The sequence below is a fragment of the Carassius carassius genome, chromosome 7, assembly GCF_963082965.1.
Source record: "Carassius carassius chromosome 7, fCarCar2.1, whole genome shotgun sequence".
NCBI lineage: Eukaryota > Metazoa > Chordata > Actinopteri > Cypriniformes > Cyprinidae > Carassius > Carassius carassius.
Genome location: NC_081761.1, coordinates 5,333,470 through 5,350,387, shown reverse-complemented (window position 1 = coordinate 5,350,387; position 16,918 = coordinate 5,333,470). Strand labels below are relative to the sequence as shown.

At 35.5% G+C, this 16,918-nt stretch overlaps 1 protein-coding gene across 1 annotated transcript in view; it reads right to left on the bottom strand.

Annotated features, from left to right (window-relative positions):
• Positions 1 to 15,558, bottom strand: part of LOC132143397 (receptor tyrosine-protein kinase erbB-4-like) — a 165,781-nt gene extending 150,223 nt beyond the window's left edge. The window contains exon 1 of the mRNA XM_059553572.1: positions 15,215 to 15,558. Coding sequence (XP_059409555.1) covers positions 15,215 to 15,293 — 79 coding nt within the window. The 5' untranslated portion in view covers positions 15,294 to 15,558. The remainder of the gene's footprint in view (positions 1 to 15,214) is intronic.
• Positions 15,559 to 16,918: the final 1,360 nt, after the last annotated feature.

The following is a 16,918-nucleotide window of genomic DNA, read 5'->3' as shown; positions in this document are numbered from 1 at the left end:
AAAGTAGCCTAGATACCTTATAACTATATCTGTATAGCATGTTTGTGTTATGAAAAATTCTGTTATTGGATTTGAAGTCATGATGCACTTTCAGACAGTGATTTTAACTCTGACTTATGAAGCCTGTGGAAAGGCAGGGATACCAAAATAGCACACTGTCAGTTTGTTCAGAGGTCAAGGGTAACTTTCTATCTGTGGGATGGTTAAATAGTCTGCCTCACCTCACACAAACCTCCCTCTGCCTGAAAACCGAGAGCTCAGGTTAACACCATTACAAGGTGAAGACGAAACCGAGGGAGCACTGGTTACTTGTCAAGAAACTATAATGGATAGCAGAAGTAATACACTGTGATACTGCCAATACTGAATGCTTCTTGCCAACAGAGTTATTTATTTAGTTTCTCACAGTTCCTTTAGAGTCATTCGAAGCACAATATTTCATTCTTCAAAACAACATGAAATTAATAATGTCCAATAGTCCACTGACAAATTGTGAAGCATTCTTACATCAAATTCTATCATTAAAGCAACCAAAACAAAGTTATCCAAATCATGTATGGACACTTTCCATGAGTCTTGAAAGCATATATAACTTTTTTTTTATTATTATTATTATTTATTTTTATTTTTTTGGTACTTATTTACTTACTTACTGACATACTATATCCAGCAAAGTGACAATAAAGACCTGAAGAATGTTATAAAAATTATTTTAAAGAAATATTATTCTTTTAAATATCATGAAGAAAATACATCACAATTTTCACAAAAAATAAGCAGCACAACCATTTTCGACACTGATACATAATGTTTTTGAGCACCAAAGCAGTGTATCAGAATGATTTCTGATTGTACAGTATGTGATTGACAGTATCTGACTATAGGTGCTTGACCAGTGCTGTAACATTACTCTCGATTATAGCTGCTGAACTTTTCTTTGCAACTGAAAGAGGACTTCAAAAACTTTCATAATATCTGAGAATATGCTCTTAAAGAATGGCAGATACATCATAAGGTCTGACTTTAGTTAGATTTCCCAAAGTGCACAGGATGATGCATGACGCCATGAATGATATGAAACTCAGAATTGCTGAAATACTTTTTTTGTTGAATGATTAAACTGCTCTAAAAGTGTCTCTCCATGAGATGAGAACTTTTCCCTAAATGTCAAAGTTATAAGAAAGAGCATGTGATACCATATTGCACAAAATATATGTTAATACAATACATGGTTATTGTAATAACTGTACTTTTTCTTTATCTTCTATTTCTCTACATTTGGTACATAACTGTTTTTTTCTGTTGTATGCGTTGTATTTGCATATTTTACATTGCATATATAAAACAAAGCTTAAACTAAAGCTAAATGTCAGTTTATTTCCATGCCTTTGTGCCCTAAAAATGTCTTAGTTAATTGCACGGCTGACACAGGAGAACAATTGTGGCTTAGACTATGTCATTGTGTGTGCGCATGCAATGGAGGAGAGCATCCATGTCATTTATCAAACCAGCCTGTGCTGGAGCTGATGAATTGAACATCACATCCAGCTGGACACTTTCATTTCAGAAAGAACAGCTCTTTTGCCAGCCAGTGTGACAGACAGCCCAGAGTAAGACTCGACTGAGCTCACAGTGGGCAGATCACATGCCACATATGGCAGAAAGCAGCATGTAAGACACCAGTGTGCCTTTGAGACCATTAATCGCTTTAGTATTAATTGTAAAATTGGGATTTAGTGTTAATTGACTCACACTGGAAAAATATAGGACTATAAAAGAGCACTGTGGCTCAGAACTGTGTGATGACAGAAACACTGGCCTGCCACGGTACAATAGAGCATAACGCTGACCACACATTTGCCAGCAGCCCTGGTTCAGGAAATGTTTTTCCCATTCATTTTCTCCACAATGGCTTTGAAACATTCTTCAGTGAAGACTTAAGCCACAAACTAAACCAACCAGAGAGAAATCACAACGTTGCAAACTTTAATTGGAAGATGAAACATAAAATAAAATTGGACAGTAGACATGAATGAATAAAACACTGCAAATGACATAATCAAAAAGATATTTTAACTACAATATTATACAATTATATTATAAATATGAATATATCATATACATTTTATTATTTTATATAATATTAGTAAATGACTACAGTATACAAGCATAAAATAAGTATACATACACACACACACACACACACACATTATATATATATATATGGGTGATCAGAGCATAGTTATTTTGCCAATACTTTTTTATTTTTGCATTTTTTAATTTCCATGGAAAAGGTCGCTTCTATGATTGGTGGATTTCTTTATAGGATTCATAGGGTATGTAGTTCTTCATTGGGATACCATTATGGGGCAGTTAACACAACTGACTTGTTGCTTTTACAGAAGCTTATGTCAATATTGCTTAATATCAGACCACAAAATAAGTTGATATATATTTTTTTTTTTTATCTTTGAATTGCTGCTGTTGCACTGTAAATAGAAAAATGTAATTCTCAACTTAATACAGGCTCAATCCAGCCAGCACAAAGAGCTGTGTTTGTGTATTCATACTAAAGGTCAGTATATATCTGTTTGAATGTCTTCTTAACTTCAAACATATACTTATGAGGATTTGCATGATTGTGCAAATGTGTTTAAGATTACAGAACTGACTTGTTTTCTTCCTGAATGCTGTAAGGCATCGTTAAAATGCTACTGGGTCCCAGGTGGGCTAGCAAGACCTGGATTCTCCTGATGAGCAATCTCTCCAATCGGGCAACATATTGTCAGGGCTGTCCATAATGAGCAGACAACATGTGCTGTCATGCAAATGAGCACAGGCTACTTCAGCACAAAACATGTGGCGCTGCGCTACTAATTTTCTTTTTTGATCTCTGGCTAATTCGCCTAATTAGGAAGGCAGTTTCAGTGTGGACTCTTCTGTACGGGTGTTTACACTCCATTCTAATAATATACCAACAAAATAGCATGGTTTAATAAATATCGCTGCAAATTGAATCCAAACACACACACACACACACCCACCCATGAAGTTTTACTAAAGTGAAAATAAATGCAGAAAGCTTTTAGCGTGAATCTTACAAAAAATAAATAAATAAATAAATAAATTTATCTTGCAAATTAAAGACAAATATGAGAAATTTTCTGAAAAAGACAATAAGGCCCATTAACATGTTACATTGTGAAATTGTTTTAATGAAAATTAAGTACTACTAAATTCTAATTACCTTAATGTGTTCTGACATTTTTGTCCATTTTTTTTATTTCCTATTAATTCCAAGGGTGACAACCAAGGGTAATTCTCATTTTACAATAAAAATGTTTTTGCTTGAATTTTAACAGTAAGTCATAAATGAATAGCTGGTGTGTGTGTGTGTGTGTGTGTGTGTGTGTGTGTGTATATTAATATATCATTCATTATGTATAAATTCCTCAATCTCAAAATCATAAAATTTCTATCATATTATTTATGTAATATACAAAACCCTTACTTTTAATTAATTTCTATTAATTATTTAATTTCAGTAATCCATTGATTATAATATTGGAGTGCCATATCGCAAAATCAAGTAAACCGTGAACTTTCTTTAAAAAATCTTGCATTTAACTACAGCATCAAATATATTTTAATTACTTTCCCCAGTCTACAACAGTGAAATAATATTGAATCTTACACTGTTCCCTTTATTGTATCAATTAAACATCATTATCAGATCTCAGCAAACATAATGCTATATATCTCCCAATGACATCTCAAGCCCAAATATTGTTTTTCTTCCCTCGGCCACCTTTAGGGCTGCTCAAATCCATTCTAACAGCTGGAACCTTCAGTCACAGCAAATCCACATAGGACAGAATAATGACTATCATCATCACCATTATCATAATTAGCATTGTCATATGAAGATCGCATTGCCTAGGGAATCAGTATTGGACTATAACCAAAACTCATAGTAAAATTTGACCAGTGAAGAGACTACAATTTGCTGCCATTTGCTGTGTCCATGGGTGGTTGTGGTGTTGTTATGCAGTTACTAACGTGATCTGAGGGATTCCAAAGTCAAAGGAGGCCACCAAAAATCAATAGATTATTTGTTCCCTAAAGCTGGACCAAGTCATTCATTAAATTTGAATCTGAGGTTATCTATTTACATTCTTACTTAGTGGCATAAACTAATAAGTCTGATGACTTCATTTCTCAGTAAGTTGTGAGTTCTAATTGAAAATTGCACTTCTGTTTATTCTCTACATTTTCTCTTCTTGCCTTCTTTGCAGAAACCCTCACTAAAGAATCGTTAAGACTTGACTCCAATTCTGAAAATGAGGCAGACGCAGATGGTGGGTGGAAGATGTTATTAACCACACACCCTAAACCTCTCTATCCTAAAAGCCCTGCAGGTCTTCGTGTTTGAACCCTCCTTCTGTTAATACCAACAGGAGGAGTAATCAGCACCAAATTAAAGCGAATAAATCAAAAGAGACGAGTTTTCTGTTATTATTTTACCCAAAAAGAAAAAGGAAAGACAATTAAGTATAAACAAACAAACAAACATACATACATACATACATACATACATATGTACGTACGTATACAAATACATATATATATATATATAAACAAATAAAATTTTTTTATAAATAAAACAAAATAAATAAATTAAAATATACAAAAAAAAAAGATAAACAAACAAGCAAATTAATAACTATGTTCAAGCTTGGTCAATATCAGTATATCTGATAGCTGTTTAACCACTTAGTTACATAAATCCATACACATTACAAATCCAGGTCTAAGCCCCTACATATTTAAAGAAACCAGTGCATTTTCTACAATTTCTCAACACAGAATAAGAATACAGCTGTAATGCTTTCTGCACAGCTAGACACAAGTACACAAGTACACAAGTACAGCTCATTTTAAGATGTTCCGGTAAATCACAAATGCTATCTTTCACAGAAACTGATGCCATTAGGAACATCACTTTGTGACAGCACTCCAGTATGTTTTGCACACTAAGATGTGATGTTTTTATACAGTTGTGATGAAGATACTTCTCTGTGACACATAAAAGGCCATGCAAAGAGGTTTCAGAGCTCCGGGTTGTTTCTGCTATCAGTGAGGCTAAAATTCAAGGAAAAGTTCACTTCCAGAATAAAAAATTCCTGATTATTTACTCACCCCTGTGTGATCCAAAATGTTCATGTCTTTCTGTCTTCCGTTATAAAGAAATTAAGGTTTTTGAGGAAAAGATTCCTGGATTTCTCTCCATATAGTGTTCTTCAATGGTAGTCAATGGGTTGAAGCTCTAAATTGTAGTTTCAATGCAGCTTCAAATGATCCTAGCCGAAGAATAAGGGTCTTATCTAGCGAAACGATCAGTCATTTTCTTAAACAATAAAAGTTTATATACGTACTTTTCAACCAAAAATCTAAATTTATTAATCTCAGTTAATGTTAATTCCAACAGTGTTAAATAATGGGACCTTACTCTAAAGTGTTACCAACACATATCTATGTGATAACTTTGGATAATCCAACGAATTGAAAGAGCTTCATCTAATTGTTAATTTACAAAACCAAAAGATAATGTGAGACTTATTTGTTATGAATTATGTAACACTTGAATTCAAAGGTCACATATACTTTGGTATAAACTGTATACCAGAACTCTACCTTTACATGGTACATACAATCATATCATCCAGCCTTGGTTCAGACAGTGCCCTCAGTCAAGTTATTATAGTTCTGTGAAACATTAATTTGTTCATGTGTATCAAATTACATGCATGCAATGTACAGCCCATTCCCAGCAGCTACATGTAATTCCCATCATTCCAAGTGCTGGATATCCCAGAGAGATAAAATAAGAAATGAATTCAAATAGAGAGGGGGTGTCCAATAACTCACTGCCCAACCCTACCAGTGGCCAGCTATATATAGGTAGTAAAACCATATGGTAGACTCCAGCATTAAAGAGGATCAACTGAATGCAGAATGATTTGAAAGAGCACGAGAAAAAATAATTCATCTTCTCATTTAGAGACTTAAAAGAAGTGAGCCAGTAAAAGTGCTGTGCTCCGCGACAAGATTTTTCTTAATGTGCATTCCTGTCTTGTTCTAAACAAACAAATAAATAAATAATAGCTTTTGTCTAAGTAAATATAGCATCTATTTTATTACAAGTCTGCATTATAAGGTTAAACTTCACAAGGTCTTTGTAAACCAGTAATCCAAGGTGACACACTATCACCCCACCTTCACAGTAGGAGTTTTATGAACCTTTAAACGGAGAGAAACTGCAGTGATATTTCTATAGGATTGCGACGTGACATCTGCCCTCCATCTCACATAAACAGAGCAACAGAAGAAAGGCCATGAGGCTTGATGGGCACAAGAAGACACGGAGATGTTGGAGTACAATCGCTTATCGCTCTCTCCCGTTTGCTCTCTCTCCCTCTTTCAGTCCCTCTTTACCTTTCTCTCCCATCCACTACCACAGCTGCCATTTCTAAGCACAAGCTCATTTATTACAGGTCACTGGCACACAAGGAAGAGTTTAAGGGGACAAAGTGACCAGTGTTTCCAACTTGCGCAGCAGCACGCTAATTAACAATAAACCAAAAAAATAAAAAATAAATAAAGAATAAAAAAAAAAAGATTATCTGCTCGTTTCTGTTAAACCAGCATTTCTCAACTGGTAAGTCACAACCCTAAAAATGGCAACAGCAGAGAATAAAATAGAGAGAGCAAAAAAGTTTTTGATAAAAAGTCTCATCAAAATTAAAAAAGGAAAGAGAAAATGCTTCCATTATCTTAGGTCATTAGTAAAATTAGTACACAGAATAAAAAATATACAGTATTTTGTCAGAAATTCATCAGTCATTTTGTAGAAGCTAGTCAAATTAAGTAGACACCAAAACAGAAATGACAACTTCAATTAAAACCAAACAACAGTACAATTATGAATAATTAAAAAAAAAGGTGTAAAAATAATCTAATTGTACAATTTTCACCTATTGCAAGCATAACCAATATTTAGTCTATGGAGATGAAATTGTCTTAAATTTGAATTTGTAGATCAACAAAAACTCAAGGCTTAAGACATTTCAAAAAATAAAATTCATAGCAGAAGTTAAATTCTTCAGGCAAATTTTCTTCTCTAAGAAGGGAGGGACTTTTTCTGAAATGTCATGTTTCAAACTCAAAAAGAACATTCTGAATATTGCCAAATTAACTGCTAGTTGCTAGGCAACCACACATCCCAACTATCCCATAATTACACAAAATATAATAAGCCACAGATCCTTCATGCACGTAAAGTCTAGTTAGTGTTTTCAGGTATTGTTATAGCTGTTCAAAATGTGGAGAAAGAACAATAATAAAAGGCCAGAGCAACTGCAAACATAAAAGACATGGAGGTTGTGCTGCATCTGAAATAACTTGAGCTGTCTTCAGATGCAGTTTATTGCTTCAGTTTCAGATGTTGTATGCCTGTATAAATGATCACATTAGTATGGGAAGTAACGGATCACAGCTGACGAAGAGGCACCGAGCCAAACAGTTCTGAGAGGATGGAGAAAGACTGAAAGACAGTGAGGAGACACTGAGGATGAAGGAGGGGGACGATGTCTTAGAGGCAAATGGACAGAAGCAAAGAAAGAGACCAGCAGGCATTTCTTTTCAGAGAAGAATGTCAAGTGGTGGAAAAAAACAAACTGTTAAACTAGTGAAACGGAGAATTATTTTGGCTACTGAAAAAAGGGCAATCTCATAGATTATAATTAGCTTTATTGGTTTACTACACACCAAAGAACTGACACGTCCATGATGTATGTGTGTGTTTTGGTGATATTTTGAAATATCATGATTTGCAGTTCTGAAAATGTTGAATATAATAATGCTATAAAAAGATTATTGTTTAAATATTAATTTATTAAATGTCCACATAACTGCAATAAATGTCGTTCTGTAAGACATGGACAACAAGTGTATTTTAAAGTTATGACTCCATGATAAACAAATTCCTAATAAGAGGATTAAGCTTGGCTGAAATTGCAAACAACATTTCCTGCTCATAAAAAAATATTCATGTCTAGACACCGTATCAGTGACAAGCTTAATTACTGGGAGACTCATTGGGGCTATCAAATGGGGCTTAATCCAAGTTGACGCTGAGTAATAATTTGACTGCATTCCCGAGTCAATATCCTTTAGAACTTAAATGTCACATCTCAGCCTGGGTCAGATGTGGTGTCATTTATCTGCAGGCTGAGTGAGCTGAAGCAGAAATTAGATATAAAGGAAAATGTATGAAAAAAATCAAAAGAATTACCAACAAAAATATGAAACCTGATGACCCTGAAATAATTTGTAAAGAGTTTTCTGCATGGGGGATTTTAAATATATCTTCCACACGGCCTCCAGTAAATGAAAAACGTTTGGTACTATAGCGATCTTAAAATCCTCAAATTGACCTTTACCTTATTAATTCAGTAATAAATGTAAGAAGATGCATTCAATTGTTCAGTTAAAGTAATCTAACCATTATATAAATAATCCTTAATTGATAGTAATGTTTCATCTGAAGATATAGATAATCAATTAGCATGGAATTCTGACCATGATTGAAATGCAGTGTGACCATGAGCCTATAATCAATCAGTCACTCAAACAATTCAGTCATGTTTTTCATTTGAACTAAATAGTAAAGATTAGATTATAGTCTCAGAATATTTCATCTATATTTTTTCAAATCTCACTAAACCTACCAAAAGCATGTCTAGTAAACAAACAAACAACCAAATAAACAATTATTATGATAACTGCAAAAAACATGATTATTGTTAAAGATTAAAGATAAAAAAAAAACGATGCAATAATATGTTACTGTAATAGACAGAGAATGATAACGGCTGAGAGTCATAATCATATCATCTATAAATAATATCACTATTTTCTTTTGAGGTAAACATGTTTTGATAACATTTGTACATTCATTCAACAGTTATATTCAGAGGTGGAAAGAGTACAAAAATATTCTACTCAAGTAAAAGTACCATTACATTAATGAAATTTTACTTAAGTACAAGTAAAAGTACCAGTCTAAAAATCTACTCAAGTAAAAGTAAAAAGTAGCTCATTTAAAATTTACTCAGAGTAAAAATTACTTAGTTACATTTTAACAGTGGGAGGGAGTAAAAAATGGGACAGGCCAAGGTTGTCAAACTCAGTTCCTGGAGGGCCACAGTCCTGCACAGTTTAGATATAACCCTAATTAAACACACCTGATCCAGCTAATCTAATCATTTAGGTTTATTTGAAAACTACATGATATGTGTGCTGGAGCAGGGTTAGAACTAAACTCTGCAGGGCTACGGCCCTCCAGGAACTGAGTTTGACACCCCTGGGATAGGTCTATTAATCTCAAACTACAACCCGAATTCCGGAAAAGTTGGGACGTTTTTTAAATTTTAATAAAATGAAAACTAAAGGAATTTCAAATCACATGAGCCAATATTTTATTCACAATAGAACATAGATAACATAGCAAATGTTTAAACTGAGAAATTTTACACTTTTATCCACTTAATTAGCTCATTTAAAATTTAATGCCTGCTACAGGTCTCAAAAAAGTTGGCACGGGGGCAACAAATGGCTAAAAAAGCAAGCATTTTTGAAAAGATTCAGCTGGGAGAACATCTAGTGATTAATTAAGTTAATTGATATCAGGTCTGTAACATGATTAGCTATAAAAGCTTTGTCTTAGAGAAGCAGAGTCTCTCAGAAGTAAAGATGGGCAGAGGTTCTCCAATCTGTGAAAGACTACGTAAAAAAATTGTGGAAAACTTTAAAAACAATGTTCCTCAACGTCAAATTGCAAAGGCTTTGCAAATCTCATCATCTACAGTGCATAACATCATCAAAAGATTCAGAGAAACTGGAGAAATCTCTGTGCGTAAGGGACAAGGCCGGAGACATTTATTGGATGCCCGTGGTCTTCGGGCTCTCAGACGACACTGCATCACTCATCGGCATGATTGTGTCAATGACATTACTAAATGGGCCCAGGAATACTTTCAGAAACCACTGTCGGTAAACTAGGGCTGGGCGATATATCGAATATTAGCGATACTATCGGAATAATTTTGACGACGATGTACAATTTGAATATATCGGGAATATCGAAAATTTCAAATTCAAGCATACTTTCCCAAAAGAACGCGCCGAATGTCCAAAAAAGGAACCTGTAACTGCTGACTGCTCTACACCCCTCTACTACGAGAGCTGTAATGATAGCGGTTGCCAGATAACAAGAGTTTAAATCTCCCAATCAGAGCTCCACTGTTACAAGGATACATTTTCTGCCCGGTGTTTGCGTATTTTAAGCAATCTGGCAACCATGCGCACGTGCTCACTCCTCATTGCGGAAGAGCCGCCGACGATAATCTGAAAACACTAACAAGCTGGAATTGAGCGATCTAATGAAAGCGTCGTTCAGCCGGTCTGTGTTCTGTCGTGAGATCTCAACTGTATTGTTTGCATTTGTGATCGCAAAATAAATGCACTTAATCGACCGCTGATGTTTGAATAGAGAAACATAGGCTATGGCCATTTGGAATTACTATTGGGGAATTTCACTGATATGTTTACCAGTTTCCATAATATAGACAGAGAGAATGCAAAAGTCTTTGGTATTCATTGATATATATTTATATATAAGAAATAGCTATGTGCTTCAGCAACTAGCTCCCCATCTAAGAGGGTTTTTAGTGTCAGTAGGAACATAGTTTCATGCCACAGAGCTTCTCTTAAAACCACAGACAGTTGACAGACTTGTGTTCTTAGCTTAAAAACTTGTTAAATTAAAATAAAATACTTATCCCAGTTGCATAGTTTAAATTGTGAATTGCATGCACTAAAAAGTTGACAGAATGCACTTTCTGTAACTGTTACTTAATTTGCACTGCTTCAGTTACATATAGGCCTACATGTATTCATTAATAAAAAGCAGTAAGTGACCTCTTGGTCTAGATTTTTTAACTGCTTAAATTAGCTGTTTAATCTAAATGTTTTTTGTTTTTTTTAATGGGCAAAAGAAAATCATGTTTTATTTTTTATTATTTAAATGCAAACATATCGAGATATATATCGAATATCGTAAAAAATTTGACCATATCGAGATATCATTTTTTTTTGTATATCGCCCAGCCCTACGGTAAACACAATCCGCCGTGCCATCAGCAGATGCCAACTAAAGCTCTATCATGCAAAAAGGAAGCCATATGTGAACATGGTCCAGAAGCGCTGTCGTGTCCTGTGGGCCAAGGCTCATTTAAAATGGACTATTTCAAAGTGGAATAGTGTTTTATGGTCAGACGAGTCCAAATTTGACATTCTTGTTGGAAATCACGGACGCCGTGTCCTCCGGGCTAAAGAGGAGGGAGACCTTCCAGCATGTTATCAGCGTTCAGTTCAAAAGCCAGCATCTCTGATGGTATGGGGGTGCATAAGTGCATACGGTATGGGCAGCTTGCATGTTTTGGAAGGCTCTGTGAATGCTGAAAGGTATATAAAGGTTTTAGAGCAACATATGCTTCCCTCCAAACAACGTCTATTTCAGGGAAGGCCTTGTTTATTTCAGCAGTACAATGCAAAACCACATACTGCAGCTATAACAACAGCATGGCTTCGTCGTAGAAGAGTCCGGATGCTAACCTGGCCTGCCTGCAGTCCAGATCTTTCACCTATAGAGAACATTTGGCGCATCATTAAACGAAAAATACGTCAAAGATGACCACGAACTCTTCAGCAGCTGGAAATCTATATAAGGCAAGAATGGGACCAAATTCCAACAGCAAAACTCCAGCAACTCATAGCCTCAATGCCCAGGTGTCTTCAAACTGTTTTGAAAAGAAAAGGAGATGCTACACCATGGTAAACGTGCCCCGTCCCAACTATTTTGAGACCTGTAGCAGAAATCAAAATTGAAATGAGCTCATTTTGTGCATAAAATTGTAAACTTTCTCAGTTTAAACATTTGCTATGTTATCTATGTTCTATTGTGAATAAAATATTGGCTCATGTGATTTGAAAGTCTTTTAGTTTTCATTTTATTAAAATTTAAAAAACGTCCCAACTTTTCCGGAATTCGGGTTGTAGTTGTTTTTAATTAAAGGAATCAGTTATTTAGAATAATAATACATTTGGGCTGTTGCCAAGGAAATCAGTATCAACAAACTCATCTTTTAATGCAGAGGAAATGCAGAATATTCATTGGAAGTGGCATTTAGATGTATCACACTGTGTAGTGCTGGACAAGAATGCATTTAACCTGCAGTTACAAATGCATAAATAATGTTTTGATATACAAGGCATAAAATGTTGAATACTCATTTGAAATGATAAGAAATTAATTATTTAAAAAAATCAAAAGATAGCCTACTTTAAATGTGAAATTAAAATGGCCAGTATGTGTCAGCAAGTCACTGTTAATAAGTGAGTCATTGCGATTGAACCGAATCATTTAAACGTTTGATTCATTCAGGAACGAAACACTGTCACGTTGCTCAGAGACGCAAAACTGTGCTTTGGTGGCTGTGTTTGGAATTATTTTCTGTTGTAGAAATAGAGCTAAAAAAGGCAATATGGTGTCTAAAACGCAAGTCTCTTAATTAACTTGTTTACTGAACTGTTATATATATATATATATATGTATGTATATATTCATGTAAAAGATGGCATTCTTTGTGTGATTTTGATTTAATATATGAAATTATATAAATATGTGAATTTTCTGCCCCTATATCTTCAATTTTGCGATCATTCTAAATGCATTTTAGGAGACTGAATCACACAGTGAAAGAACGCACTATAAATGCGCGCACACATCATTAAAACAAAAATAGCACACTCCTCACCACTGTCTTTTTAGCTAATTTGTGCAAAACCTCTTGCTAAAATGTCAAAGCTTCATTTTAACCACCAATGCAACGATGCAATTATTTAGCTTACCTCTACATTCTTGCGAAGGGTTGATGTCTTGTCGAGATTTTATAAGCTGCTAGTTTGGTTTTAGGCAAGTACAGCTTACACTGCATAATAGAGCATACATATGGCCAGGGGTTCACTTCATTTCCTTCGAGTTCAACTTCAGAATATGACGGAGTTTCGTTTTCAGCGGTGTCTGCACCACTAACGCCTGTTTTGTCCGTCTGCATCTTTCTTTTGATTTTAGCGCCAGTTTGCCCTCCTGCTCATTATTTACTGCCGTAGTTTCCAGGGAGCGATTTATTTTTTTTATTTTTATTTTTTTTACTCAGTAATTAATGTGTTTTAAAATGTAGCGAAGTACAATACTTCAATCAAAATATACTTAAGTAAAAGTAAAATTACAAATTTAAAAAATTACTTTAAAAAGTATTAGTACACAAAAAAGCTACTCAATTACAGTAACGCGAGTAAATGTAATTCGTTACTTTCCACCTCTGGTTATATTCATTATAAGAACTAAACACACATAAATCAACAGTACAAGTTTGCCTCCCTGGATACAGGCTCAACACCGTTTTGCGTCATAACGCTCATTTATATTTGTGTCATGATAAACTCCTTCCACATTTCTCCTTGTTCATACACTGCACAACAAAACTTAATTCACGCACCGCCAACGCTGAGTTCGCTTCTCACAGTAGGGATGCAGAAATATGCTGAGCAGCTATTCGAACACAGCGTAGGGGTCCGCAGCGCGATGCCAAGCGCGCAGGAAACGCGCGTTCCGCTGAGCGCGCTCCCGCGCTGCGTTCCACTAAGCGCCTTTGCGCGCATCGACACATTAAAATAGACTCTCCCCTGACTGGAAGTCTATGACAGCACATAGAACCACATGGTATAAATTTGTGAAATTTATCACAGTGAATGGGAAGAGTCTCAACATTCCCAAATGGCCATTCTGGTGTTTCCATCTCATTCTCTCAAGCGCCACCAACAGGTCAAAATTACACTTACGTTTCTTATTTGAAACATTCAAAACTGGTCTAAAAAGGTTTATTTATTTATTTATTTATTTTAGTTATTTATTTATTTATTATTTTGCCCCTGATTCTTTGGAACATGCTAAGTCATGTAATTCCCACCATTTTCAATTTCATAAAAAGCATGTTATCAAAATCCACCTATCAAATTTGGTTCAGAACACAGTCAGACTATTCTTGTCAAAACTGAAATAAAACAATCGGATTAATCAAACCGTTCACATGTAACACAATAACAGTTTTTGCGGCGAGGTTGGCAAACAGGAAGTGGGAAATCTTTGCAATGAGTTTGCCTAATGAAACAAAACTTGTCAGATATCACTGGCAAAAGAGATCAGTTTGTGGACTGCACCAACTACTGGATTTGCGTAGAACATTTCAATTGTTTGTGCTAAAGTCACGAGCTAAGGTCGGCCATATTGGACATCAGCCATTTTTAAATGTATTTAAACAACTTTTTTATTTTTATTTATTTTTTTCTAACTCCTTCTCAGAGTTCATTGGATGTTCACCAAATTAGGGTCAGATCATCTTCAGACCACCCTGGACAGAGATATCAAATGCTTTTTTCTTTTAAATCCCCAAGTTCTCATGTAACATGTCAACAAGTTTGACAGCAAGCATGCCAGACTAAGGCTGTATCTCAGCAATGCTTTGGTATATTGACTAGAAACTTTCTGCGTGACATTGGCACAATGTCCTGACAATACCTTAAGAAATTCTTGACAGTGCCAACTATAATTAAAAGAAAAAGGTTTTTTTTTAATCGTCACCATCATCCCCAATATTAAATACAATCTGCTGCTGTACTTATATGATCCAATCAATTTCAGGAAATTATAATTATCGATGAAACCGGATTGCCTAGCGTGCCATATCCTGACTACTGATTGACTAATATTACTGGATTAAATAAGCACTGGACGAAATGTATAAACAAACTAGAGATGGTACATGCTGCATTAAGTCCTCAAGTGTGTGTGTGATTCCAATGAATTCCTCCTCTGGCCGTCATAAAGACGATACACTGTGCCTAAAGCATACACTTCACAATCTTTTAATCTCCGGTCGTTTAAGTGTAGCAAAGTAGTCGATAACAACAGCGCACACCGGACAAGTGCGCAGCTTGCCAAGACCCTTTACGCACCGGCACTATCACTCACCTGACTGCCCGCTGCTCCTCTGAACCACCACAGTTATGAAGACGAGGCAGAAGAAGAGAGGAAAACGAGCCGACCACATTTCTGCTTATTTTAAGAAGTTATATCTCCATACATTAGCATGATCAATAGAGAATCCGGGCATTGACAGTCCAGCGTCTGCGTCTCCAGCGCGCACACTCACGTCTTCGTTCCGCAGCACATTCTGTAACAATAAACACAGCTGGACTGGCTTGCTTTTGCGCTGTTTTTGTTTTTGAAAAATAATTGTGTCTGATTATCCGGATTGAACGACTTGTAACCATTTCATTACCTCGAAGGATTCGCAACTTCGGGTTGAGCGTCAAGACACGCCCCTCCTTGTGCTGAACACCGCCTACCTGAATTATGAATGGTCAAAAGAGGCGCTTAAGCAGACGAGGCCACGCCCAACAGTGTCTGCTTTGCATATACACCTGCTTTCACTGCTGCTATGTCAGCGGCTTTTAAACACTTTCATGCTAAGGTTAACCCTGAGAGGGGCTCCCTTCATAAAATATAGCTTCATCTAGACGTGGTCTGTCTGTCTGCCTGTCTGTTTCCTGCTTAATTTAATGATTTCCAGTCTTTGACTATGTAAAAAAAAAAAAAAAAAAAAAAAAAAAAAATATATATATATATATATATATATAATTACATCAAAATGTATGTGTTGAATAAATATGATGATATGCACAAAAGGCTATGCACAACTATTTTCAGGTGAAAATCTGAATGCAACAATTTTTTCAGGTTAAATGTATTATTAAATGTATTTATTATAATTAATTATGCCCCAGAAGTTAAAACAAAACCTGTAAATTAATAACTGGAAAAAATCATACAGTCACATTCAAATAGGATCTAATATTAATATCCAAATAGGTTCTAATACTAGTTCTAATATAATATAAAGTAACACACTTTCCTTTTACAGCCTTTTTATGCTCTATTGACACTACGAATAGAGGCCTACAGTACTTTAATTATTCATATTGACTATGGTATTAAAATGATAGCATTTGATTGTGTTATGACCTCTCATTTTAGGGGTAAAACCAAGGAAGAGAGGGCATTAGGACTGCCCATGCATAGGGCCCGGGATCTTGTGCAGCGCCCCTGGGTCATAGTATAGAAAGTGGTATTGTGACACCATACTTCATAAGTGTATGCGTCTGTGTCCAAGTACACCCAGCTGCAGCCTGCAGATCGAGGCGGGGCTGCACCTGGGGCGGGGTTGCACGTGCAGCCCCGCCCCACACCTACTCTGATTGGTTCGATTGTATTTCAAAGACATACATGATAGGAAATGTGTGCGTAGTTGGTGTTGGATGGAGAATGCTGTTTAAAAAGCTAAATGCGCTGTACAGTTTTAAAAGCCTTAACTATAATGCAGTTTTTTATTGTTAACTTGACTCACTATGTCTGATTTATTGAATCAAGAGATGTTAGCTGCTGCAAGTTTAATCTTCTTGACCAGATTAATTCACAAATGAATAATTGGGACATTCTAGAAGACGCTTAACGTGAAAGTACGTGGCTTTATGCATTAAAACAGTGTTTTAAAAGACCAAACTCAGTAAATAAATTATTAATAAAGCATTATATTCACAGACAAGCAGATATGAGCACAGAATATGAACACAAAGCGTTTAATTTCCACCCATAACCTGCTTGTCTGTAAATAAA